At 34.5% G+C, this 24,107-nt stretch overlaps 2 protein-coding genes across 5 annotated transcripts; both read right to left on the bottom strand.

Moving 5' to 3' along the window:
• Positions 1-959: 959 nt before the first annotated feature.
• Alp4 (Alkaline phosphatase 4) lies at positions 960-7,259 on the bottom strand. Its single transcript, XM_064699508.1, has 3 exons — positions 6,883-7,259; positions 3,207-3,448; positions 960-2,496 (listed from the first exon to the last, which is right to left on the bottom strand). The coding sequence occupies exons 1-3, from the start codon at positions 7,049-7,051 to the stop codon at positions 1,135-1,137; spliced, it is 1,773 nt and encodes a 590-aa protein (XP_064555578.1). The 5' UTR covers positions 7,052-7,259; the 3' UTR covers positions 960-1,134.
• Positions 7,260-12,407: 5,148 nt separating this feature from the next.
• CanA1 (Calcineurin A1) lies at positions 12,408-22,439 on the bottom strand. 4 transcript variants are annotated; one of them, XM_064699507.1, is made up of 12 exons: positions 22,420-22,439; positions 18,548-18,879; positions 18,353-18,464; positions 17,029-17,174; positions 16,724-16,941; positions 15,692-15,785; positions 15,321-15,446; positions 15,162-15,243; positions 14,244-14,318; positions 13,950-14,034; positions 13,792-13,889; positions 12,408-13,002 (listed from the first exon to the last, which is right to left on the bottom strand). In XM_064699507.1, exons 2-12 carry the CDS (start codon positions 18,845-18,847, stop codon positions 12,698-12,700), a joined length of 1,641 nt encoding a protein of 546 aa, XP_064555577.1. In that variant the 5' UTR covers positions 18,848-18,879; positions 22,420-22,439; the 3' UTR covers positions 12,408-12,697. The 4 variants fall into 4 exon arrangements, 3 of the variants coding, with proteins under 3 accessions (XP_064555577.1, XP_064555575.1, XP_064555576.1); XM_064699505.1 differs by lacking the exon at positions 22,420-22,439 and adding an exon at positions 21,013-22,059; XM_064699506.1 differs by lacking the exons at positions 14,244-14,318; positions 22,420-22,439 and adding an exon at positions 21,013-22,055.
• Positions 22,440-24,107: the final 1,668 nt, after the last annotated feature.

Below are 24,107 nucleotides of genomic sequence, written 5' to 3'. Positions count from 1 at the left end.
CGAAGTTGCATTTGTTACTTGCTTATCCGCATATCATGAATTCTGCAACGATTTCAAACGAAGTATAAACTATATAGATGTATACGTGATCAGGACAAACTGGTAAGTGGGTATAGTCATGTCTGTGAACGTCTGTGTGATATTGGCGTAAATTTTTACCTATTGAGATCCTTTCTGAATACACATAGTCGGTATCATTCAGATTGGAATATTAACTCATAAAATGAATACTGATTATATTTCATAAAAACTATTCAAGATAATTTGGTGAATTTAATTAGAAACATGTTTCCATCAGACCTATATACAATAATTTTGTTTCATGACTGATTGAGTGAATTATTAACTGACTGACTGATTAAGTAGCTGATGGACTGGCTAATTGACTGAGTGATAAACTATCTGATTGACTGATTAGCTGACTGACTGACTGATTGAGTAAACGACTGACTCACTAACTGATTGAAATTATCTGACTGTCTGATCGATTGACTAACTGATTGGTGATCAAAGCACGGCCCAAATCACAAAATCTGGGAAGCTGACAATGTTCAGGTTAGTTATATATTGTGATGTATGGGAGGTAAGTGTTTGGAATGGGATTTTTTGAAGCATTTTGTTGTTTAGGATTTAAACTAGATTTCATAACATTTGTGTAAATTCATTAAAGATTCATGCAGGGAATATTTAATGTTAGAGCGAACATCTCTCAAGCTAATTTTAAAGCTAAAAGCATATTTCTTAGGGAAAAGTCGGTTAATACCGGCTAGAAAAAATATGCTTCCTCTGTGAAGGCCGTTGGCCATGTATTAATGTTCAACATTTATCAAATGTGTATTAAATGTGGCAGGGGTTTCAAGAACTACAGTAGAGGCACCGTCATTACAGGATAACTTTTAGTCGATCACCACCAGTTCGAGTATTTTAACGTGTCCTTTTCGGTAATTGAGTATACTGTGTTTTTTATTTAACTAATTTACTTTAATCGCTTCTGCTTATATATTAATCAAGTTAACTACAAAACCGTAAATACTATATGGTACAACAAACACACACATTAACAAAGTTCGCATGTGTGCAAATACACATACAGTTACGTGTATGCATATGCATATGTAAGGAATACGTAAAGAATTAAAGCAGATGCGCGATCAGCCAAGCGGCCAATAGCGGAAGCAGCGAGAGTCTCAGGGCGGCGGCGCTGCTTTCGGCCTTGTTGTCGCCAGCTGTCGACAGATGGCGCTTGCAGGAGTCATCAAAATTTTTGGCGGGACCAATGCAGCCGGCATAGCTCATAACGTAGGCCAAATAGTTTTGCTCGAAGACACCGCGTACCAGACTGGAGCCGGGGCCGCTGGCAAAGACAATCACATCCTCGCCGCCATGCGTCTCATCCTTGAGCGCCAGCGTGGCCATGTGGCGATAGGTGGGGGATTCGGTCTGCTCCTTGGTGTACAGCTTGAGTGGCATCCACACATTGGAGCTGTTTGCCGGCTTTGTTTCATTCGCCAAATGGTCGAAGTAGCCGGGTCCATTGGCATACGTTATGGTCTCATATACCATGGGATCCTTGGGCTTGTGTGAATTGGCGGCGCCCAAAATATCGGCGCCGCGTTCCGGATAACCATTGAATGTCACCGAATGCGAATGATCCGCTGTGACCAGAATGAGCGTCTCCTCCGAATCGGTCACCTTCAGAGCGGCCTGCACGGCCAGATCCAGTTCGTAGACCTCGTGCAAGGCGGCACGTGCATAATTCTGATGATGACCCTGATCAATGCGTCCGCCCTCTACGAGAAGCACATAGCCCGGCGACTTTTTGCCACGCTCCAGCACCCCGATGGCCGTCTCGGTCATCTCCTGCAGCGACGGTTCGCCCTGTTCGCGTGCTATGGAGTAGGTGATGTGATTGTTCCGAAACAGACCCATCAAATGATCCACCTCCTCCACATCCACCTTCAGCAGCTGCTCACGTGTGTACACCAGCGCTGCGTCAGCGCTGTCGTTGGCATGCCGCTGCAGCCACTCCTTGGCCAGATTGCGTTCATCGCTACGCTTGCAGATGGTCTCGGTGCCGCCCTCGAATCGGACGGTCTGCACCTCGCTCTCGTTGAAAGCGCCCATGGGCGATAGGCCACCACCCAGCACCACGTTCAGCTTGTTGCCCGGCGCATTCTCGACCAGCTGGCGTGCAATGTCCGCATGTATGCCAATGGACTCCTGTGGCACCTCCGAGTCGCACTCCCAATCCCGATGATAGACACGCGCAAAGGTGGCCGCGGGCGTGGCGTGTGTAATGCGTGTGGTGGTCACCACGCCGGTGCGTTTGCCCTCACGCTGTGCCCAGTCCATGATGGAGTCGAGTCGACCCTGGCTGTCGTTCAGCTTGGAGCGCGTGGTGTCCATGCCAATGGCGCCATAGTCGCTCTTGACGCCCGTGAATATAGCTGTAGCTGTGCCCGCCGAGTCCGGCACCTGTTTATCCACATTGTAGGTCTGTCAAGGGGTAGGAGATTGATTTAATCTATGATTGACAGACTGACTGAGATACTGATTGATTGGCCACTGATTGACTGACCTATTGACTAACTGATTGACTGCTTATATGGCCAGCAGATTGATGGAGTTCCGACTTTTCTGACAGACTAATTGATTTACTAATTGATTGATTGACTTTCTTATAAACTTCCCATTAACTTTGCAATTGTCAGATTAGAATGATTGATTCTTTCTTTGAAATGACACACTGTATATTACTAGACTAGTTGGCTAATTGACTGACTAATTGATTGATTTTGTGACAGACTGATTGATTGATGATCAAATAACAGATTGATTTACTTACTCCTTAACTGATGTACTGGTTGACTGCCGGTCAGCTGGTTGACAATTGACTATCTTATTGACTGGCCGGCTGACTGATTGCTTGACAGTTTAACAGACTGATTGTTTGATTAATTGACTTACTGTTTAACTGTCAAAAGACAGACTATATTGATTGACTGATTGATTTTTTGACTTATTGACTAAATGTCTAATTGATTGAATAACAAATCGAAGACTGTTAAATCTTGAACATTTTCAATATATGTGAAAGTTTGGCGGAAAATAATTGAACCGAAAGTTTTTTAATTTGCCTTTCGAAAGCGAAATAATAATTGCTAATCTATATGATCTATGATAATCTATGATCATCTATTACATACCTTGGCCAGGCCCGTGTGGGGAAACTCATCAAAAGACAGCATTTCCTCCTCGCCATGTCCATGCTTTAGGTACTGGCCCTTGTAGATGCGCCCGGCACTGATCGTGGACAAGCCCATACCATCGCCAATAAAGATAATAATGTTCTTGGCCTTGTGCTGATATGAGTTTTCCTTGGCGTGCTTTGCCTTTTCTATTGTTTTACCCAGCTGCTTAAGGCCCACTCGCCGCCAGAATAGTGCATCTGTAATTGAAAATGAATTAGGCACGATCAGAGCTTGAGCTACCTCACTAATTCGTGACATGTCTGAGTCGTCTGTCGCTTTTTAATTATTTCTGGTGGGACCCACTTGACACTCGCTCGTACTGCCGATCATATCTGGTAACAGCCGCTACGACTAATTAGATTTAGATTTATTTTGCCATATGGACAACGCAAATATCTGAAAGTCGCTCGTTGTATACACAAGGCCCATTAGAAACGTTTCAAAAGTTCAACAGTTCGGTTGCAGCTATGGAAGTCCCCCTCTAATATTTATGCGATCGAACTATTCTATTTCTAGATGGGGATTTTACCTTTCACGACTTTTCAAGTGCACAACTCGTTTTCTTTATATTTAGCAATTCGCATTTTCATCGCAGTACCTAGGTATTATTTGGTATATTATTATAAATTTTAATAATAATACTCTGTATAGATGCAGATGGGTTAAAGGGGTATAATAAAGTTGAGCACATTTTCAAACTAGACTTTCGATACCAAGAGCCTATATTTTTGTTCTTAATCGCAACAATAAGCTGGAAGATATCTATATATATATATCTTGAAGGCATACTTCTGTTATTGTACGACTTCTATATAATTTATTCTAATCTATGAATACAGAGGTAAGTTTTTTAAAATTATTTTATTTTTTAAATATCTTCAGATTTATTACTTTAATAATATAGCTATAAATACTGCTTTGTGTATATGAAGTACAAACATATTCGGATAATTTCATTAATAAACTCACTACATTCAACATTTTTTATAGGGTATCTATATGCGTCTGCCTGCAGCCCATCGTACAGTCTCACACTTCCTATAATTATTTTTCTATTTATATTTGCCGATTATAACTTTTCTGGTTTAGTATGCAGTCGGCGGTGTTTGCAAACACCAACCCCCTCACGCCCACGCCCATGTCTATGGCCAGAACCCCGTGGCGGGGCACTGACGCACGTTACAGTTAAACCGCGTTGACAGACTGTTAATTTGAATTGTCAATGAAATCGAAAATGGACAATTAGAGGCTTTTGCCGCGTATGATTGGGGGGGCATAATTAGCACTATTATTGTTGGAATTAGATATTGTCAGCATTGGCAGAGTTTAACACCTGTGAGTAACTGTTAGATGGGCTCTAACTAATTGCTGTTTGTACAATTCAATTGGGCAATGTTTGCCATTTGGTTAACACGAAATTGAATCTGTTTATATCTTAATTAAAAATTGTTGTAGACAATTGAAGCGCAGATTTTTCGACTATGTTGTAGAGCTATCAAATTCCATTATAATTGGAATATCTGGGTAGTTCCAAAGAAAGACAGAGAGACAGAGAGAGAGAAAGAGATTGGGAGAGAGAAAAAGAGAGAAATTTCCGTTAGTTCTCTTAAATTTCTTTTGTTATTCTTGATATTGTTTATATGTTTCTTGATGTATATTACCAACAATTAAAATACAATTACAAATCATATAATGATAATGCCCTTTTTATTGAAGTGCACAAATCTTTAAATATGATTCTTAAATGCCGTTGAGCTGAATTAAAGAGGTTTATTTTATTTTTGTTTAATGTGCTTAAAAACTGAAGCATGTATCCGCAGCCATTTCAGCTGTATCAACAATCATTCAATTTGAATTTTTTTTTTATATTTGTAGATAATCAAATAATGGGAGTTTTTAACTTGAAACCAAGTTTAAGGTTTGACCTTGAAATAATATGTCAGGCATATAATTTATGTATGTATATATGCATATTATATAAATACTATATAAATACTAGGTAACATGTCCCATGTCGAATGCTAAACTCATATTATTTAATAACCTTTTCAAAAATTTAACATATAACAGTAAAAGATCTAAAAGATCCATAATATCTCTAGGTGAACAAGCCCATATAACACGTCAAATTATTTGAATGGAAAATGGAAATATATGTTGCATATTAATATGTATATACATATGTATATATGTATATATATACATATGTATATATGTATATATATACATATGTATATATGTATATGTATGTATGTATGTATGTATATATATATGTATATATATACATATTAATATGCAACATATATTTCCATTTTCCAGTCAAATAATTTGACGTGTTATATGGGCTTGTTCACCTAGAGTTATTATGGATCTTTTAGATCTTTTACTGTTATATGTTAAATTTTTGAAAATGTTATTAAATAATATGAGTTTAGCATTCGACATGGGACATGTTACCTAGTATTTATATAGTATTTATATAATATGCATATATACATATTTATATTTGTTCAACTCTGTCACAAAGAGAAAAGGGTATATTGGTTTTGTGCAATGCACGTCCATTTGTCCGACGCTTTTGAATTTAGATACTTAAGACTTGGAATATACTTCGTTATTATTAACATCAATCAGATAATCTTTATTTTTTAGATTGTTAATGTGTCTGAGCACTACTGAGCATCTCATCTGAGATCTTGTAAGAATCTATCTTCCTATCTGTCTATCTATATATCTATCTATCTAACCATCTTCTGAGAATCTATAACTCTTTACAAATTTAATAGTAGAAACCAGTTTTATGTCTGATGCACACATAATTGAAATTTTTGATCACGTAATCAAATATCTACTTCCAAAGCTGAACTTAACACGAGGTATTTTTTTTGTGAAGTAATAGTTAGGGCATCATTTTAATTGCACTTATATATAGATAAATATTAAATGACATTAGACAAAAAAAAAAAAATATAATTTGTTGTTTAAATTGCTGCACTTTTTTTAAGATAATCAACAGCATTTTATATTTATATAAATATATAAATATAAAATATTATTTTAAATATATATATTTTTGCTTTAAATTGCTGCAAGTTTTAATATATACATTATATTTATATTTCTGCAAGTTAGATATATATTTTTTTTGTAAAGATAATCAACAAAAATAATACGAAAGAAAAACACGCTAAAGAAAAATATGTATATAATAAATATATTACTGGAGCAAATATAAATCAGATACGTCTTTTATATATATAATATATAACTTTTTTCTCAACCCATGTTTTTGCAATTGCACAATTGAATTCTCTTTTTAAGCCTAGCTATTTAAACCTAGCAATTCGAGCACTTGCAACTTAAGATATTAATAGATAAATTTAATATAATAAAAACTTTATAATATAAATCTATTATTTGTTTTACACTCTTGGCAATGCTTATTGTCATCTCTTTTTTGTTTCTGTAACTATTGCATAATTGAACTGGAGCCGCCCGAGTTAAACTAACACGTAGTAATAAAACGCTTGAACGCGCCATTCGTTCGGCTGCTTCCGTGCAAAATACAGTTCTCTAAATTGTGCAATGCTCGCAATGTTTTTTTATATAGTAGTCAAATGGGCAAACGCACCTTCCAAAACGCTCTCCTTGTCCGCCTCCAGCTTGAACTCTGGTCCAATGCCGCTGCCGCTGCCGCTGCCCGTGGTGCTCAGGGTTTGTATAACGGGCGGCGGCTGCACTGTGGCCGCCCAAGTGCCTGACGCACAGACAGCGGCGAGTATCAGGAGAACCGAATGCATCTTGTAGAATAATTGAGTCAAGCTTGGGCTATATATGTACGTATATGTACAATATGAATAATTTATATCACAGTTGCGTTTAGATTCTAGCTGGCCATTAAAAGTGTAGATCAGTTAAACGTAAAACGTAGTATTATTATTTTTAATTTGTAATTTTTTGAGCGCGGACTTTAAAACGAGCTCGCGACTAGGTCACAATTAGCAGATTTGCAGCGACTGACGTCTCGGCATGCCCTGAAGCGCCGTTATATGGCGGCACGATTGGCTACGATCATCAGCTGTGCACGAAGCGGGCCGCACGACGATGACGACGACGACGACGATGTCTAGAACCGGGGGCATTACGAGAATGTTTCTTTTTTTCAGAACTTTTTACTTTACATGCAAAATGTTTGCGTTCATTTCGAATTGCAGCACAGATAAACCCATTAAAAAACAACTGGTCGTTTGTTGATCTCCAGTGCAATAAAGTGTACGTATAGGCTTTTTATGACATTGACGATCGACTGTTTACGACCACGGGCTAACAGCATGTGTCTATACGTTGAATTACGGCTTAAATGGCACGTGAATTAGTTGTTGTAGGCGGCTGCCAGCAGACTGATGTCCGCTGCTTATCTGAGCCCAACGACAGCTCTCGCCAGATATCGTATCTCAGGCGTGTTGCAGATGAATTTCCAGAATTGATAAAAGATTTCCACGAGCATATGCGTATTGTTTGCATTATCCGAAAACATAGTACAAGAAAAAATGACTAGCAGCGGTATGACGATGATTAAATACCCTCTCTGGGTAAGCTATTATTCGAATTATTGTATTTAACCGATTGTTCCTATGGGTGCTATATAATATAGTAGTCCGAATTGATACGGCTCCGTAGATATGTGAGAAATGTGAAGATATCTTAAAATTCAGCTAAGCTTTACAAAAAAACATTACATAAATATAGATATAGATATAGATATAGATATAGATATAGATATAGATACAGATATAGATATAGATATAGATATAGATATAGATATAGATAAAGATAAAGATATAGATATAGATATAGATATAGATATAGATATAGATATAGATATAGATATAGATATAGATATAGATATAGATATAGATATAGATATAGATATAGATATAGATATAGATATAGATATAGATATAGATATAGATATAGATATAGATATAGATATAGATATAGATATAGATATAGATATAGATATAGATATAGATATAGATATAGATATAGATATAGATATAGATATAGATATAGATATAGATATAGATATAGATATAGATATAGATATAGATATAGATATATAGATATAGATATAGATATAGATATAGATATAGATATAGATATAGATATAGATATAGATATAGATATAGATATAGATATAGATATAGATATAGATATAGATATAGATATAGATATAGATATAGATATAGATATAGATATAGATATAGATATAGATATAGATATAGATATAGATATAGATATAGATATAGATATAGATATAGATATAGATATAGATATAGATATAGATATAGATATAGATATAGATATAGATATAGATATAGATATAGATATAGATATAGATATAGATATAGATATAGATATAGATATAGATATATAGATATAGATATAGATATAGATATAGATATAGATATAGATATAGATATAGATATAGATATATAGATATAGATATAGATATAGATATAGATATAGATATAGATATAGATATAGATATAGATATAGATATAGATATAGATATAGATATAGATATAGATATAGATATAGATATAGATATAGATATAGATATAGATATAGATATAGATATAGATATAGATATAGATATAGATATAGATATAGATATAGATATAGATATAGATATAGATATAGATATAGATATAGATATAGATATAGATATAGATATAGATATAGATATAGATATAGATATAGATATAGATATAGATATAGATATAGATATAGATATAGATATAGATATAGATATAGATATAGATATAGATATAGATATAGATATAGATATAGATATAGATATAGATATAGATATAGATATAGATATAGATATAGATATAGATATAGATATAGATATAGATATAGATATAGATATAGATATAGATATAGATATAGATATAGATATAGATATAGATATAGATATAGATATAGATATAGATATAGATATAGATATAGATATAGATATAGATATAGATATAGATATAGATATAGATATAGATATAGATATAGATATAGATATAGATATAGATATAGATATAGATATAGATATAGATATAGATATAGATAAAGATATAGATATAGATATAGATATAGATATAGATATAGATATAGATATAGATATAGATATAGATATAGATATAGATATAGATATAGATGTAGACTTGGCCAATATGTGAGACGTTCACAGGGCGGAATAGGTATATTAGACATCTTGAAAAATGTATGATATCTCCAAAAAATTAAAACTTCTTCATACAAGAACAACATTTTCGGCAATCGTTGCTATGGTAACTATATAATATAGTGGTCCGATGTTAAAAAAATTTTGCTCATAAGTAAAAGGCAGAGAGAGACTCATATTTGTCCGGTATGGACAAATATTCCATATCTTGAAAAAAAAGGTTTTATATTCAAAAGGATAATTCTGGACTGACCGTTCCGATTATATGATACTAAAATATGTGAGAGAGTAGTTAGCTTAGATACAGACGGATAGAAGGACAGATGGAAATTGTTATATCGACTTTTGACTTTTGGTGCTGCTCAAAAATATACATATACATCTATGCGTTACACGTTACTTGTGGAAGTTGTATGACCCTTCACAAGGGTATATAAAATTGGGCACTGCTTCGTTTGCCTTTGGTTTATTTGTGCTGTCTGGCCAGGTCCCGGCCTTATACAACCTCGATCAATGTCACATAGGCGCCAGCATTCAGCAGCTACATGACTTTGCCTTCAACCTGAACAATAGGTTGACTATCTTTAGCATCTGTGTAAAATTGGGTCTATTGTCAGGTTTGCAAGCTCGACACTTAACACTAATCAGGCGAGGAATCTAAGATTTGTCTCCAACCGAACAGTCACGAATTGTAACAATTGTGCAACTCTTTAGTGCAAAAATTTGAGTTCCAGACATCCACATAAATAAATCGCTCATTTGTCACACTCTGACGTTAGGGTTTTTGGGTTTTTGTTATGCTCAAACTAAAGAAATTCTTTCAGTCTTATCAAAATGTTCGGAGCTCAACATGCGTAAAACGTCATAAATATCAACTTGTTTCTTTTAAACAAACATTTTGATTTTTTTTAGTTTTTAGGGAGTTTTCTGAAAGATGTGTACACGTGCACAGGCAGTCCAAAGGTAAGACTTATCCCACATTTACTGCGATCTAATATTGTACTTAAGACATTGCTTAGTTCTTTGCGTGCTCTATGAGAGTTGTTGAATAATTTTGGGGTTAGGGGCTCTGCAGTTTACGCAATGGATTAATCTCTAGTTAAGCTGTAGCTAAAAATAATTATATGGTTAAACTAAATTATACTCAAGTATTTATCTTAGTTTAATTGTGTATATATACTTTGCTGATTATCTCATTCATTTATGCTAAGCAATATCTCAAATGAAAATCTTTGGGGTTCGCAGCGCCTGATAGCTTTGCTAACTTCGCTAACTTTTAAGCAGGGTATTTGTGCTTAAAATGAATAAAAATATTACTTGCAAGTTGCAGCCAAGATGAATGTCCAAATTCTTAGAATATAACTTGATAATATTGATCTTACTGCTCATATTATGAACAGCATAAAATATCATAATGAACAATATATCATAATATAAAAAACAAATGATGTAAGTGAGACTTTTCAAATATTTAATCTTAAAATAATTAATTATTGAGTTATTACATTATTAATTTGTTTTGTGAATTTTAATGTAATTGTAACCATTGAAATGTAAACCACATTTTTAGATTAATAACTGCAGACAAACAGTTTCAAATATTACACCCAATAGCATTAACAAGCCAAGAGTTATTATCTAATAAATATTAATATGAAATAGTAATGAAAATATTTGTAACTTCAATTCTTTTGTGTGATTTTCTAAAAACTGAGGAGAAATATTATATTTATTATTTTATAACTATAATAATTTATTATATAAAAACCAACTTTCTACGCCTTACACAAACATTTCTAATAATAATAAAAAAAGAACAAAACAAAAAGTAATGCACATTTAATATGTAGCATATTGTGATTAAAGCAGTGGATAGCACTATTTATTATATTCATTAATTTAAACAAATTGCTCTGAACTGGGTCAAGTTTGGCAGGGTGCACTGTAGTGTGCCCAAGCGTTTAGTTTTCTTTTCTTTATCTGTGTAACTGCGCTTTGATTGCGCACGTTTTTAACGGGCACTGTAAAAACCGTAAAGAGTATAAAGAACTGGTGGAAAAAGAATGCAAGCAAGTAGAATAGAAATAAAAAACTTCAATGCTAAATGACGTTAAGTAATGATTGTTTTGATGATTGTCGTTTGCTGTTGGTTAATTATTACAGTGCATTGTTTTATGATTTGATTTCTGTTGTTTTTGTTATTTTTATTTTGTTGATCTGCCACGCTTGACTTGAGCTGCTGCAACTAACTGTTAAGTTGACAGCTGTATTTGGCATTGGATTGCCCCCCAACATCCACCCACACAACTCCCAACAATGAACAGTTCAAACAGAAACCAGAAATTGGAGTCTAGTCGGATGTATCCGACTACGAGATACCCCGAACCCAGGCCGGTACAAATATACATATTAACTCACACGCACGCCAATTGCGGCTGTAATTCTTCTTCTCTTAGTCTGATACTATATTCATGTAATTCATTCTCAGTTTGCTTCGGTATTTGATATCTGATCTTTATGAAATTCGCAGAGCATAAATATGGCACCTATATGTGAGTATATACTAAGGCGCAAGGCTGTACATTTGATAGAAAAGATAGAAATTTTTTCAATTTTGGTTAAAGCCGAAGAAGGTTTTCAAAAAATGATATAATCTAAATTTCTATATGATATACAATTGTCTACATACCAAGTTTGGTAAATCTAAATTTTGTGCAAAAATCGATATTTATCGATATGAATATATACGAAACAGTATATTTATTTAAATTTTATATATCTACCTATTGTAGTTGTACATCTATCTTTTTAGCCACTTTCAATGGGTTCAGTGTATAAATATCGCTCTGGTTCTGGCCCTGCCCCTTTTTTTGGGGCTGCTTGTCTTGCGGTCTGTGTACAAAATTTTTGCAATATTTACTATCAGGTTTATTATTTATTCATGTCACGTATACATTTTTTGCCATATGCGTTGAGTGTTGGGTAGTTGGTTCTAAAAATATAGAAATTCCATAAAAAATGTAAAGGGTAACAGTTTTGTGTGTAAAAATCTCAACAAAACAAAAAAAAATTTACAGAAAATATAATAAAGTAAATGGACTAGGAATACAGAACAAACATAAATAAAAATCAAATCAATTTAACTAAGCTGTAAACTAACTAAAATCGTTTTAATGACTCAGCAGTTCTCAACTGTCCCGGCTGATTATGAGAATCTCTTCGATGTGTAACCGCTGCGCACGTTGCTGGTGGTTGCCGATCTAACGGTAGTTCGGCTAGTTTTTGTCAGGGTGGCATCACTGCTGCTGCTGCTGCTGTTATTGTTGTCCTTGGTTGTTGTGTTGTTGTTGTTATTGCTGGTGGTGCTACTGCTCTTGAGGGCTGTGATGCTGCTGCTACTGGCGCTCATCATGAGCGGACGACGCGGCGGCATTCGCTCATTGACTGCATCCAAACCCTTCGCCTCGGCAAAGGAGTGAATGTGTGAGGCTGCGGTCAGTCCTTGTAGAGCTGTTGAAAAGAGGTTTAAAAATTGGGATTGCGGCTTAAAACTATCTAGCTGTCTGCAACCTTAAACGATCCTCCCATTTTAATAACTGCATACGATTTTATTGATAATCGACGCTTTCAATGCTTTTCATAATAATTGTAATCATTTTCCTTCAGAACAAGTTTGAACTAGTTTTCTAGAATTCAAATTTTTCTTTAAAATCATGTGTTCATATGTTCTGTGTTCTATGTTCTATGTTCTATGTTCTATGTTCTATGTTCTATGTTCTATGTTCTATGTTCTATGTTCTATGTTCTATATTCTATGTTCTATGTTCTATGTACTATGTTCTATGTTCTATGTTCTATGTTCTATGTTCTATGTTCTATGTTCTATGTTCTATGTTCTATGTTCTATGTTCTATGTTCTATGTTCTATGTTCTATGTTCTATGTTCTATGTTCTATGTTCTATGTTCTATGTTCTATGTTCTATGTTCTATGTTCTATGTTCTATGTTCTATGTTCTATGTTCTATGTTCTATGTTCTATGTTCTATGTTCTATGTTCTATGTTCTATGTTCTATGTTCCATGTTCCATGTTCTATGTTCTATGTTTTTTTTTTACTATATTCTATTTAATATGTTATATTTATGTTTTATATTTGAAATATTCTATTCAATGTTTAATGAATTTTTCCTAATTTGTGTTCCTTATCATATATTCTCCTGAAATATTCCATTTTCTCTCTGATACGATACTCTATATTCTGTTCTCATTAATGTTTTAATAAAACTGGTTAAAGCTTACCCTCTTTGAGTGAATCACGTCCACCAGAAAGCGCGCCCATTGGCAACGCGCCCGTGGGCGTGAGGCCCTTTAGTTGCAGCACACTCTCCGACTCTTCCCTGCAAGTCGTACGACAGTTTAAATGCTTTAAAAAAGGCTATAAATGCCCCTCTGCTCACCTGAGAACGGAGAAGACTCGCGACATTTTGCCAATGGCACGTATTTTGTTGCGGATTATCTCCTTGCGCAGCGCCGACATGGAAGCTGCGAATTTGTAAAGCTCAATTAGTTGGGAAATTATCATAAGAAATATCATCTTATTATCTATACATATATATATATATATGTTTGAACAGCAAAGGCAAATCTGGTGCGAATAGTGTTTAGGCAAAGCTTGGCGCAAAGCTGATCAAAGCTGTGCAAAGCTCTCGTTAAGCTCTCAGTCGCAGCGGCGGTTTCAACACGGAGCTTACCTGGCTTACTGGGCGTATTATTGTTATTGTTATTATTCACGGTCGCCGGCATGAGCACAATTTTCTTGCGCAGCTCTGTATGTATGCCCCACCACGCCACCCATCACCACCAGATGCCAGTAAGGGGCGTGTTTTGAGTGGGTTGTGGTTTGGTTGTGTTTTGTTGTATTTGTTGTATTTGTTGTTGTTGTTGGGTTTATTATTACATATTTTGTGTGCAGATAAATTTTGAAAATATTTTATATTAATATTGGACTAGTTATTCTTTTGGGGTTTTCTTATACTCCTGTGTAAGGGGGTTTGTGCTTTGTTTGGAAATACGAACGTTTTAATGGTGATATCTGCGACATAAACTAGTTTTTCTTGGTACAGATAATATATTATAAAAATCTGATCCCAAGTATAGTATGATAATAGGAATAGTTGGAACAGTTGGTATAGTAGGAAAAGTTGGAATAGTTGTTTTTAAAAATTTTTTCTTAGCTGGGAATTTTCATAAAGAATTCGATAAAAACAAAATTTGTTATGGCCCATAAATGTTGTCCAACATGTATTCTATTACCAAGCTTTGTAAAAGTGATCTTCCTAAAATTAAGACATTATTGAATTGTATTTTATTGGGCTTTTTTGGCTTTTGTTTTTGTGTTAGGCAAGGGATAACAGATGTCACAGATGTGTGTTACAGAAAAGAGTTTATGCCAGTGAGAAGTGTCTGAAAGCCTGAAATTTTTCTCCTTTATAAACAATACTTTTGAAAGGGTATTTAAACATCGGATCGCCGAAAATAGTTTTCTTTTTAAGGATTGTTGCGCATACGACATTTATACATATACACTTACGCACATACATATACACACAGAAACACACAGTTTATATAAGTTGAGTTGTTACATTATATATATGTATATATATGCATACCTTCCTCCAGCTCATCATCGGGACCCGCGACGAGTTCGTCATCCGAGCAAATGTTGAGCACATTCACCAACATTTCCGTGACCTATGGAAGAATGCTTGGGATGAAATATTTGTTTCTTGGCTTGGTTTAGGGTGTGGGGGGCCTGGTCTGGGGCTCACCTTCTCGCCGACAAAGGGCAGGGACCAGGTGAAGACATCCATAAAGTTGGGCAGCCAATAGGGATGCGGTGAGCAATTGAATTGTCTTATGTTCATCACGTTGTTCTCGTACTTGAGCACAGCTGCCTTTTGTCAAATGTTGACGATGCGTTTTGACAAAAATTTTAGTGAAAATATGAAAACGAAAACAGAAAAAGCCAAACAATATTTACGACGGGGCAAAAGATATACAAATACGATATAACAAGCGCAGCGCTATGCAGCAAAAGATTTTTGTGTAAATTTAAAAATAGCAAAAGGCAAGCGAACAAATTCAATTTTGATTATACAAATGCTGCTAAATAAAGTTCATCGTATTGGCCAAGTCATACCTTGTTGTTGTAAACATCCAAATAGTTTGGCGCCGAGAAGATGGTGATCAGCGATGGAAAGCCGGTTACCTGATTCTTGCGATACATGCGATAGCTGCAAGCAAGAGAGTATATGGGGGAAAAATTAGACGGGAAGACTTTATTGGGATCGAGGCTACAAACCGAGTTTAAATTGAACTCCCACTTTTTATTGACCATATAAAAACTAAAAAAAGTCGAGACTTCACGTAAAATATACCATAATTTTCAATATCTGATTTGATTCAATAAATTTAGATACAGAACCCGAATCGTAATCCAAAGCCTGTCTGCAAGCCGGTTGTGAATCGAATTCCAATTTATTTGCCATTTAAATATTCTTAAGCCGGACTAAAGAAAAGCTGAACCTTAACATAAGATAAGCCATATTTTTTCACAAAAAGGTTTTTTATAATACTCTTCGTTTCTATAATTAAAAATAAGATTGCAAAATAAATGTTTTCGTTTTTTAGTACTGTGATTACATAAAATTATAAGTATATGAATAATATTATAAATAAAATAAAAAAAAAACTAAGAAAGAATAAAAATATTTAGACATAACAAATTTAATAATTAAATTGGTCTTGGTCTGGTAATTGGTCTGTTGTATATTTTAAATAATGTGAGAATAAAAGTTTAAAACAACACCTGGAAAATCTTGGATACTTGAAACGAAGCCTTGACCAAGGTTGCAACTTTTTTTCGAACCGAACCCTGAATTTAGTGGCCTAAAATAGATTGATTCTAACCCCTAACCGAATCAATTGATGTTATAGATAAGGAATGAATCGATCTTTCAGGCAATGCATTGTTTCGAAGCGAAGCACCGAACTTTTCTTGGATTTGAAATCCAACCCTGAATTTAGTCGTCCTAAATAAAGTTAAGCCCAAACTAGAAACGAACCCATCGATGTTGTTGGCACTCTTAACCAAAAACTGGGTTCATGAAAGTGAACCTTGGTTTGTATATATTTGTTTTTTGGATTTGCAGCTATAAGTGATTAAACTTACCCCGCATCCTGTGCCTCGTGCGCACGCACGATGGATAGGAGATTGTTCTTCTGTAGAAACTCACAGCAGGCCGAGTAGCTGAAGAAATAGGAACAGCCACGCACCGAGTTGTGCGAGAAGAACTCGTTGGTTTTCTCATTCCCAAAATCCTCCAACGGATCGGACCATAGCAGATCACACATGGGCCCATAGGCGGGCGGCTCCCTGAAGCGATTCAGCTGCGGCGCACAACGAGACCAAAACAAAAATTTTAACAGACGATTGTAAACATTTCAGCTGAGACATTCGACTGCCAAATTTATTACCGTCTTGATGTCGTCGAGTGTGAAAATCTCGGGCGATAGTCCGCCATGTATGCAGAGAAATTGCTGGTTGAGCAGCGCGGCGAGCGGCAGGCAGTCGAAGGCTTCCATGCACGCATCGTAAATACTTTCCGAATATTTGATTATGCCTGCAACAGGAGAGGGGAACTGAATAAGGAAACCGCAAAAGCTGGTCAAGATTTATGCATTTGTTGTGGCTTTTATAATGACGTTAATAAGATGCAATCACACTGAAAATTTGTGAGTTTTAATGGGATCCCATAAATCTTTAGAATTAAAGGGGTAAATAAAGTTGAATAATTAAATTGCTTTAAAGTTCTGCTTATTAGTTTTTTTATTGCTGCGTTGCTGAAGGTTAAGGGGTGAGGAAATAAAAAAAATATATAATTGTGGAGGTCTCCTTTGATCCTTTAACATAAATCGATAGTTCGATAGCTCAATAGTTGACATAGTGTTATAGTATTTACTTGATGGACAGTTATAACAGTTATATAAATTAAAGCAAAAAGATTATTAAATAACGAGTGTAGCAATTATAAGCTATCGAGCTTGAATGTAATTAGTATCTAAAATGATCGATAAGCTTCTTATTTAATTTATCAAAAGTTAATAATATCGATTGTTTTAAATATTTTTATAAAGTACAGTATAATTTGCTTAGCTGCCTCGAGTACTTTGCACAGACATTAGAGGCAGCTATCCTAAAAAGTTAACTTAATTTATTTTTTTCCTAAAAGTGAATCGATTTCATAGTAACCTCTATTTTTTATAAGTTGCACTGAATTTTATTTAACAGTACAAAGTTAAATAAATTAATTTGATAGTTTTTCTTAACTTTATGTATTTAAATTGCATTTAATTCAATTCCTATACAGTTTTTTGTATACAAAAGAAAAACAAATCAAAAATCAACACATCTGATCATAGATGACGCAGGTAACTTACATGACATTCATAGAAATTGGCAAAAAATGACTGCCGATTGGAGGCGCTTAAATGCAAAACGCTGTTAAGTAAGATGCACTTAACGTAATTAATTTCAGACAAAATTAGCTCTTATTGCAGCGAAAAGAAAATTTCAGGCAGCTATCTTACCGATGCAGCTAAGTATCGAGGCAGCTAAGCAAATTATACTGTATTTCAATCTCCACTGCAAACGGTTTTATCGATAAGAATATACAGAGTTAAGTCGATGTTTTTGCAGTACGGGGATCATTCCTGTTTTATCTTCGACATATTATTATACTCTTTCTAAATTAACAAAAGCAAATCCCACATATTTCTTAGATTTTCCAATTCTACTTACACTCCTGCTTGAAGGTGAAGTATTCCGTTAGATGCCGGCATTCGTGATTGCCGCGCAGCAGAGTCAGCGTGTCGGGATAGTTGATCTTCAGTGACCATAGATAGAGCACACACTAAATGGTTGGTATAAGAGGGTTGTATAAGTTCTTTAAAACACTTTAAAAGACTTCGAACTCGCTGCAGTTCACTCACATACCTCTATACTAAAGTAGCCCCTGTCCACGTAATCACCCAGGAAGAGATAACGTGTGGTCGCCGGCGGTCCGCCCACCTCAAAGAGCTTGACCAGATCGAAGAACTGGCCATGTATGTCGCCACAGACGGTAATTGGTGCTTCAACGTCGATCATGTTCTTCTCCTCGCGCAACAGGGCGGCGCCCTCGTTGATGATGCGCAGGGCGACGCATTCCTCGATGCGGCCCTCAAGTTGAAAATGCTGACGCAGTGCATCGAAATTCGGTTTGCCTGACTTGGGATCGTCGTATACCTCGGACATGGTCAGTTTGTGTGTGGGCGGCAGGGGCACATCTAAATAGCAGAAGTGATTGAATAAATTAGTTTATATAGACATTGCGTATACGCAATGTGCAACGTCTGGGCCAAATTGTAGTCAGTCTGTGTGCATGTGTGTGCGTGTGTGCATGTGGGTTAACGAGCTGCAGCAACTTATCGCCAATATTTGGCTTGGCTGCGCTGCCAGATTTACGAGGCCCGCACATCTGCCCCCAACTGTGGCATGTGCCAGGGTAAAATGCACATGCATTTTCTACGCTAATTACGAACATTTTGAATGAGTGAATATAAAAGTCGAAAATTGATTGGCACATACAAAAACAAACATCCGCAACACACACATACATTCTCAGATTGTCGTAATCTTTGTCGAAATGTTCAAAATTTCGCGCAATATGCCAATAAAATGGCAATATATCCTAGCAGATGCTGTTCATAATGACTGCTTAAATATAATTTAATTTTTATTTATTCATCCATAAAACATGTTTTTATTCACAAAGCGAACTTAATGATTGCATAAAAATCATAAACTCAATATACATGAATACTCTTCTTGAAATTGGGTCAAGGTTATGAGATATGTGTATAGAAATCTTCTTGATTCTCATCCAAATAAAAATTTCTAAAGATCGCTCAAGATCTTACGGCTCATTCTTGAAATAAGCTGATATTTGATATACTTGATTTCAGGTAAAATAGGTAACTGGGTAATAGATTCATCTTAGTAGGAAAATATACTTAAATTCAATATATTTACAAGAACTTTCAATTCGGTCAAGGTCATAGTAAGTGACAACAAATATGGGAAGCTAGGAGGTGGGCAATTAAATAAGAAAACATAAGTATAGCTCAATCTGGAACAAGTGCTGTGTCTGTGCTTGAATTTAGGGGCGAACTTTGTTTAAGATACTTAGGACAATTTTTGACGAGTCCTTTATAGATACATGGCCTCAAATTCTCATCATACAATTTCAGTTTCAGAGGCAAACTCAATCATTGCAGAATATTTATTAAAAATCGATAATTATTGAGCTACATCATCAGATTAATATAAGATTGACATAAGAAGTACTATTAAACTGATTATAGAACAATAAGAAATGGTTTCTTTAGGCTTAATATGATTTGTCTGTAAGATTATTATTCAAGATCCCTAAGAACAATTTACTTTGCCCTAACTTTGTTGACCCCTTACCGCCATACAGAGCTAGGTGTCGATTACTACCTTTTTTATTTATCATGTCTAGAAGATTGAACAGCTTTGTTTTTTTTAAACAATTTAATTGTAGGAGCTATTTAACTTTAACTTTAATGTGCCTAGCATATCTTTGCGATGCCACTTTCCGTTTTCTGTGGGGACTCATAGAACTGCTTATGAATAGATCATTAAAGGTTTATAACAATGTTCCTACTGAAATGCATTTCGATTTTCCTGCCAATAGTGCTTTGATCAAATATAAGTTTAAAGAATACTTTCTTTAAAAATAATTAATTTTGCATTTTCTTTAAGTTTCATGTTTTCTGTTCAGTCCGTATGCTATTTAAGATAATATTATTTAATTTAAGATAACCTGCATAACCAGCTACCAGCATTGGTTATTAAATACATTTATACTCGGAAGCATTTTATAGGTTTCTGCGAGACATTGGCTGACTTAAGATCTTGAAAATATTTTATATTAATATTAGTGACAAACTGTACTAATTGCCTAATCAGTAAAATGATTGAAGTGCGTTTCTTATAGAAATTAATGAAAATTGCATATGCAGATGACTGAGAATCGTAATCATAGGTTTCTGCATAACAATCGCTGACTTAAGATCTTCAAAATATGTTTATTATAGACATTATCATCTTCAAATTAAGATCACCAAAGTATGTTTCCTATAGACGGTAATGAATTATAATTGACAAGGAATAATTATTATAGGTTTCTTCGAGATATACGCTTGCTTAAGATCTTTAAGATATGTTAATATTAGTTACGGACTGAACCTTCCGGCAGATTTAAGATCTGTTAATCTGTAAGATCATAAAAGTGTGCTTCTGATTTCTCGGAGTCATTGTCATAAGTTTCTACGACACAAAAGCTGACTTAAGATTTTAAAAATATGTTTCTTATAAGCATTAGCAGTGAGCTATACCATCGACAATGCGCTCCTTGGTATTTGTATATTGCATTTTCTGTTTGCTACCGCTCCTCGTTGTTGAATCTGTTGCTGTTGTCGCTGCTGTGTTGGACGACTTTGCTGTTGCTGTTGATTTCGATGCTGTAGATTTCGTTGATGATGATTTGGTTGTTGTTTTGTCCGTGCTACCACTTTTGGCCAGCGACGATTTTCTCGTCACCGAACTTCGCGTCGTTGTGGACATTTTGGTGGCCTATTTGGTTATTAGGCTTTTGCAAATATTAACTTTTTTATTGTGTGTATTTCAGTTTCCTTTTTTCCACACCAAATATTCACAAATTTAATTGATTTTTTTGTTTTCACTTTGTTGAAGCTCAATTTTTATCTTTTTTTTTGTGTTTTATTATTTTTTTGGTTGTATTTTTAACATGGATTTTATGAGACGAAATTTTGTTTGTGTTTTAGTGCTGAAAAAGTTAGTGATCGCTAAAAATTTTAATATTTATTTGCCTTTGGCTGGCACACAAACACAACAGACACACACACACTCACGAACACACGCACACACATTAAAATATATACAAACATGTGGGTTAGTATGTATATATGCTGGGCAATAAATAAAATTTGTTGTTATTTGGTAGATGTGTATATTTTTTATTTATTTATTTATAGCCAGGCACTAGCTATACTTATACAGATAGCTACTCGACAATGTGTATTAAGATACATTCATAGTAGAAAATAAATGGCTGGCAATTAATATATCAATTTTGTGCAATTATTCACAAAATTTATTAACTTTTGCTCAAATGTTTTTGCACTGAACACTTGGCACAGGGCTACTTAGCAACTGAGCCGTATAAACGCGCGACACTCCGTACTAGATAAACAACGAAAAAGCACAGAAATACGTATGAAAACACAATTATCATAAACCTATATATAAATATATAGTATATACTATATACTAATTATAGTATTTATATGTTTTGTGGTTTTGGTCACACTTTTGCTGATAATCCTTGTGGACACTGTTTGACGCGATCGCGTACTGGCATTTCCACCAAGTTGGCGCGTCGTGATTTCCCTCGATACTGAACAAAACGGATTTCGTAGAAAAATTTTCGCGAAAAGCCAGCAAACAACGAATCGCCAGACAACATCAAAGACACATTAAAAACAACGATCAACTCATCGACAAACGGCGAACGGCCGCTCGGCTCTGTCTCTGCCTCAGTCGCTGCCGCTGCCCTTGACTGCGTTGCCTCTAAATAAAAATATGCTGAAAATGCTCTCAATTCTCTCTTTAGCAGAATTTTCAACTGTCTATTAATTGGGTTAATGTGACACACACGATTGCTGGGCTCTGTGTTTCGAAAAAAAAATAATATAATTGCTGGCTTCCATAAACAAAAGCACCTCCGATCCTCTAAGCAACATCCGCTGCAAACAATCCACACATTTCTCAATGTTTTTCAACTTGACCGTGAGTCGCTGTGAGACGTCGTCGTCCTCTGTCTGTCTGCCCCATCCAATTGTCCGGCTGTCCGTGATTTTAATATGAGTGTATGTGTGTGTGCACTCGGGCCAGAAATTGGGCGCCAATAGGTGGGTGTCGCTATAATTATACCATAGTCTTGACTTTGTGCGCGCCTCGTGCAAAAAATATATATAAATATATACCCTAAATACATACACACACATTTTATCCGCTGCTGCTCTCGTTGATCTCTTGGAATATGCTTCTTAATTGCTCGCCGGGTTGAAAGAAAGAAAGACGTGTTGAGATAGTCTAATATCATTGCAATACTATTCTCTAGCTATACTTCACCTGGATACTATAAAAGTTAATCCACATGACGAGAAATTTACAAAACGAAAATTTATATACGTTTTCTTCTTCCGTTTACATTACAAAAATAAAAAAAATTCGAGAAATATTTGAGGATTTATCTAATATTATTCTCTGACTGCCTAATGTCGATTTAAGAAATGTTGTTGTTTTTTCTATTAACAGCTCCAAAGAATAACGAAAAATAAATAAAACAAAAGTTTTTCATATTGAAATAAATCTGAATCAAATATTTTAAGAGTTAGGTAAATCTTTATGATTATTATTTATTTTGGAAATGAGACTTTTTTTTTAAATTTTATTATATTAATGTTATTATTAATTTTAAACAAAAACCAGTTAAATTATGAACAGTAATTTTCTTCACATTACTTAAAATATAATTTAAAGAAAATAAAACTCTCGGGCTTAAGAATGTAAAATCATAAATCATATAATACATGCAAAAATTAAAAAATATTATTTTTTTACTATTGAGTTTTTATGTTATAAATCTTTTCATGTATGAAAATATTGGAAACATAATTTTTTTAATCAATTTTTTGTATTTTGTTGTGATTTACGCTGTATTAATATCTCATATAAAATAAGTGTTAATTGGGAATAACGTATTTTAAAAATATAGATTAAATATTTATTGATAGATATTTAATTTTTTAATCTATTTTATTACACTTTAAGCCTTGCTAGAACAGTAACATTTAATAAGATAGAAATAAAGATGTACACAAAAAAATATTAAAAATACATTAAGCAAAGGGTATTTCAACTTCTGCTTGCTTTAATGCTTAGTTTTAAGAACAATTTCATGCAACTTTTATAAACAGCGACAACATAAGCTGAGAAAGCGTGGCGATATTTTAATAACAATTTTTTGTGGTTGGTGTTGTTGTTGTTGCAGTCAGAAAACAACTATTTGTTGTTGGTGTTGACAGTTCTTGATGGTCAATTAATATGTGTTTATCTTAAACGAATTTCTCTCTCGTCAGCTACGAAATGTGCTGACAACGAGAGCAACTGGCACCTGCTAAGGAATCAATGGGATCTAGAATGTGGTTAGCATCTGTGATAATGGATTTCAAGGGTCTGAGAATCCATAAGAATTAAACCGAAACAAAGGCAAGTCACACGACCAACGTGATAAATTTACTATATAATATATAAATATTTATATAACAACGGAAAAGTTCCAAAGAGTGCAACGATATTTTTTTTAAATGTTTTTTTTTGACTTTTTTTTTATTGTGTATTGCTT

Source organism: Drosophila montana, unplaced genomic scaffold, assembly GCF_035044405.1.
Source record: "Drosophila montana isolate Dmon_TW-CO22-7 unplaced genomic scaffold, ASM3504440v1 contig_960_1, whole genome shotgun sequence".
NCBI lineage: Eukaryota > Metazoa > Arthropoda > Insecta > Diptera > Drosophilidae > Drosophila > Drosophila montana.
Note: the sequence above shows the minus strand (reverse complement) of the source record. Positions and strands in the feature narration are given on the sequence as shown.

Bases quoted from the DNA above. Each gene is read 5' to 3' on its own strand.
- Alp4 (XM_064699508.1), bottom strand. From the start codon at position 7,051: ATGCATTCGGTTCTCCTGATACTCGCCGCTGTCTGTGCGTCAGGCACT. The intron at 3,449-6,882 runs GTGCGTTTGCCC...TTTCAATTACAG, and splicing joins CAAGGAGAGCGTTTTGGAAG to ATGCACTATTCTGGCGGCGA. The intron at 2,497-3,206 runs GTATGTAATAGA...ACCCCTTGACAG, and splicing joins CCCACACGGGCCTGGCCAAG to ACCTACAATGTGGATAAACA.
- CanA1 (XM_064699505.1), bottom strand. From the start codon at position 21,241: ATGTCCACAACGACGCGAAGTTCGGTGACGAGAAAATCGTCGCTGGCC. The intron at 15,447-15,691 runs GTATGACTTGGC...ATTTGACAAAAG, and splicing joins TGGATGTTTACAACAACAAG to GCAGCTGTGCTCAAGTACGA. The intron at 13,890-13,949 runs GTGAGCAGAGGG...TACGACTTGCAG, and splicing joins CGAGTCTTCTCCGTTCTCAG to GGAAGAGTCGGAGAGTGTGC.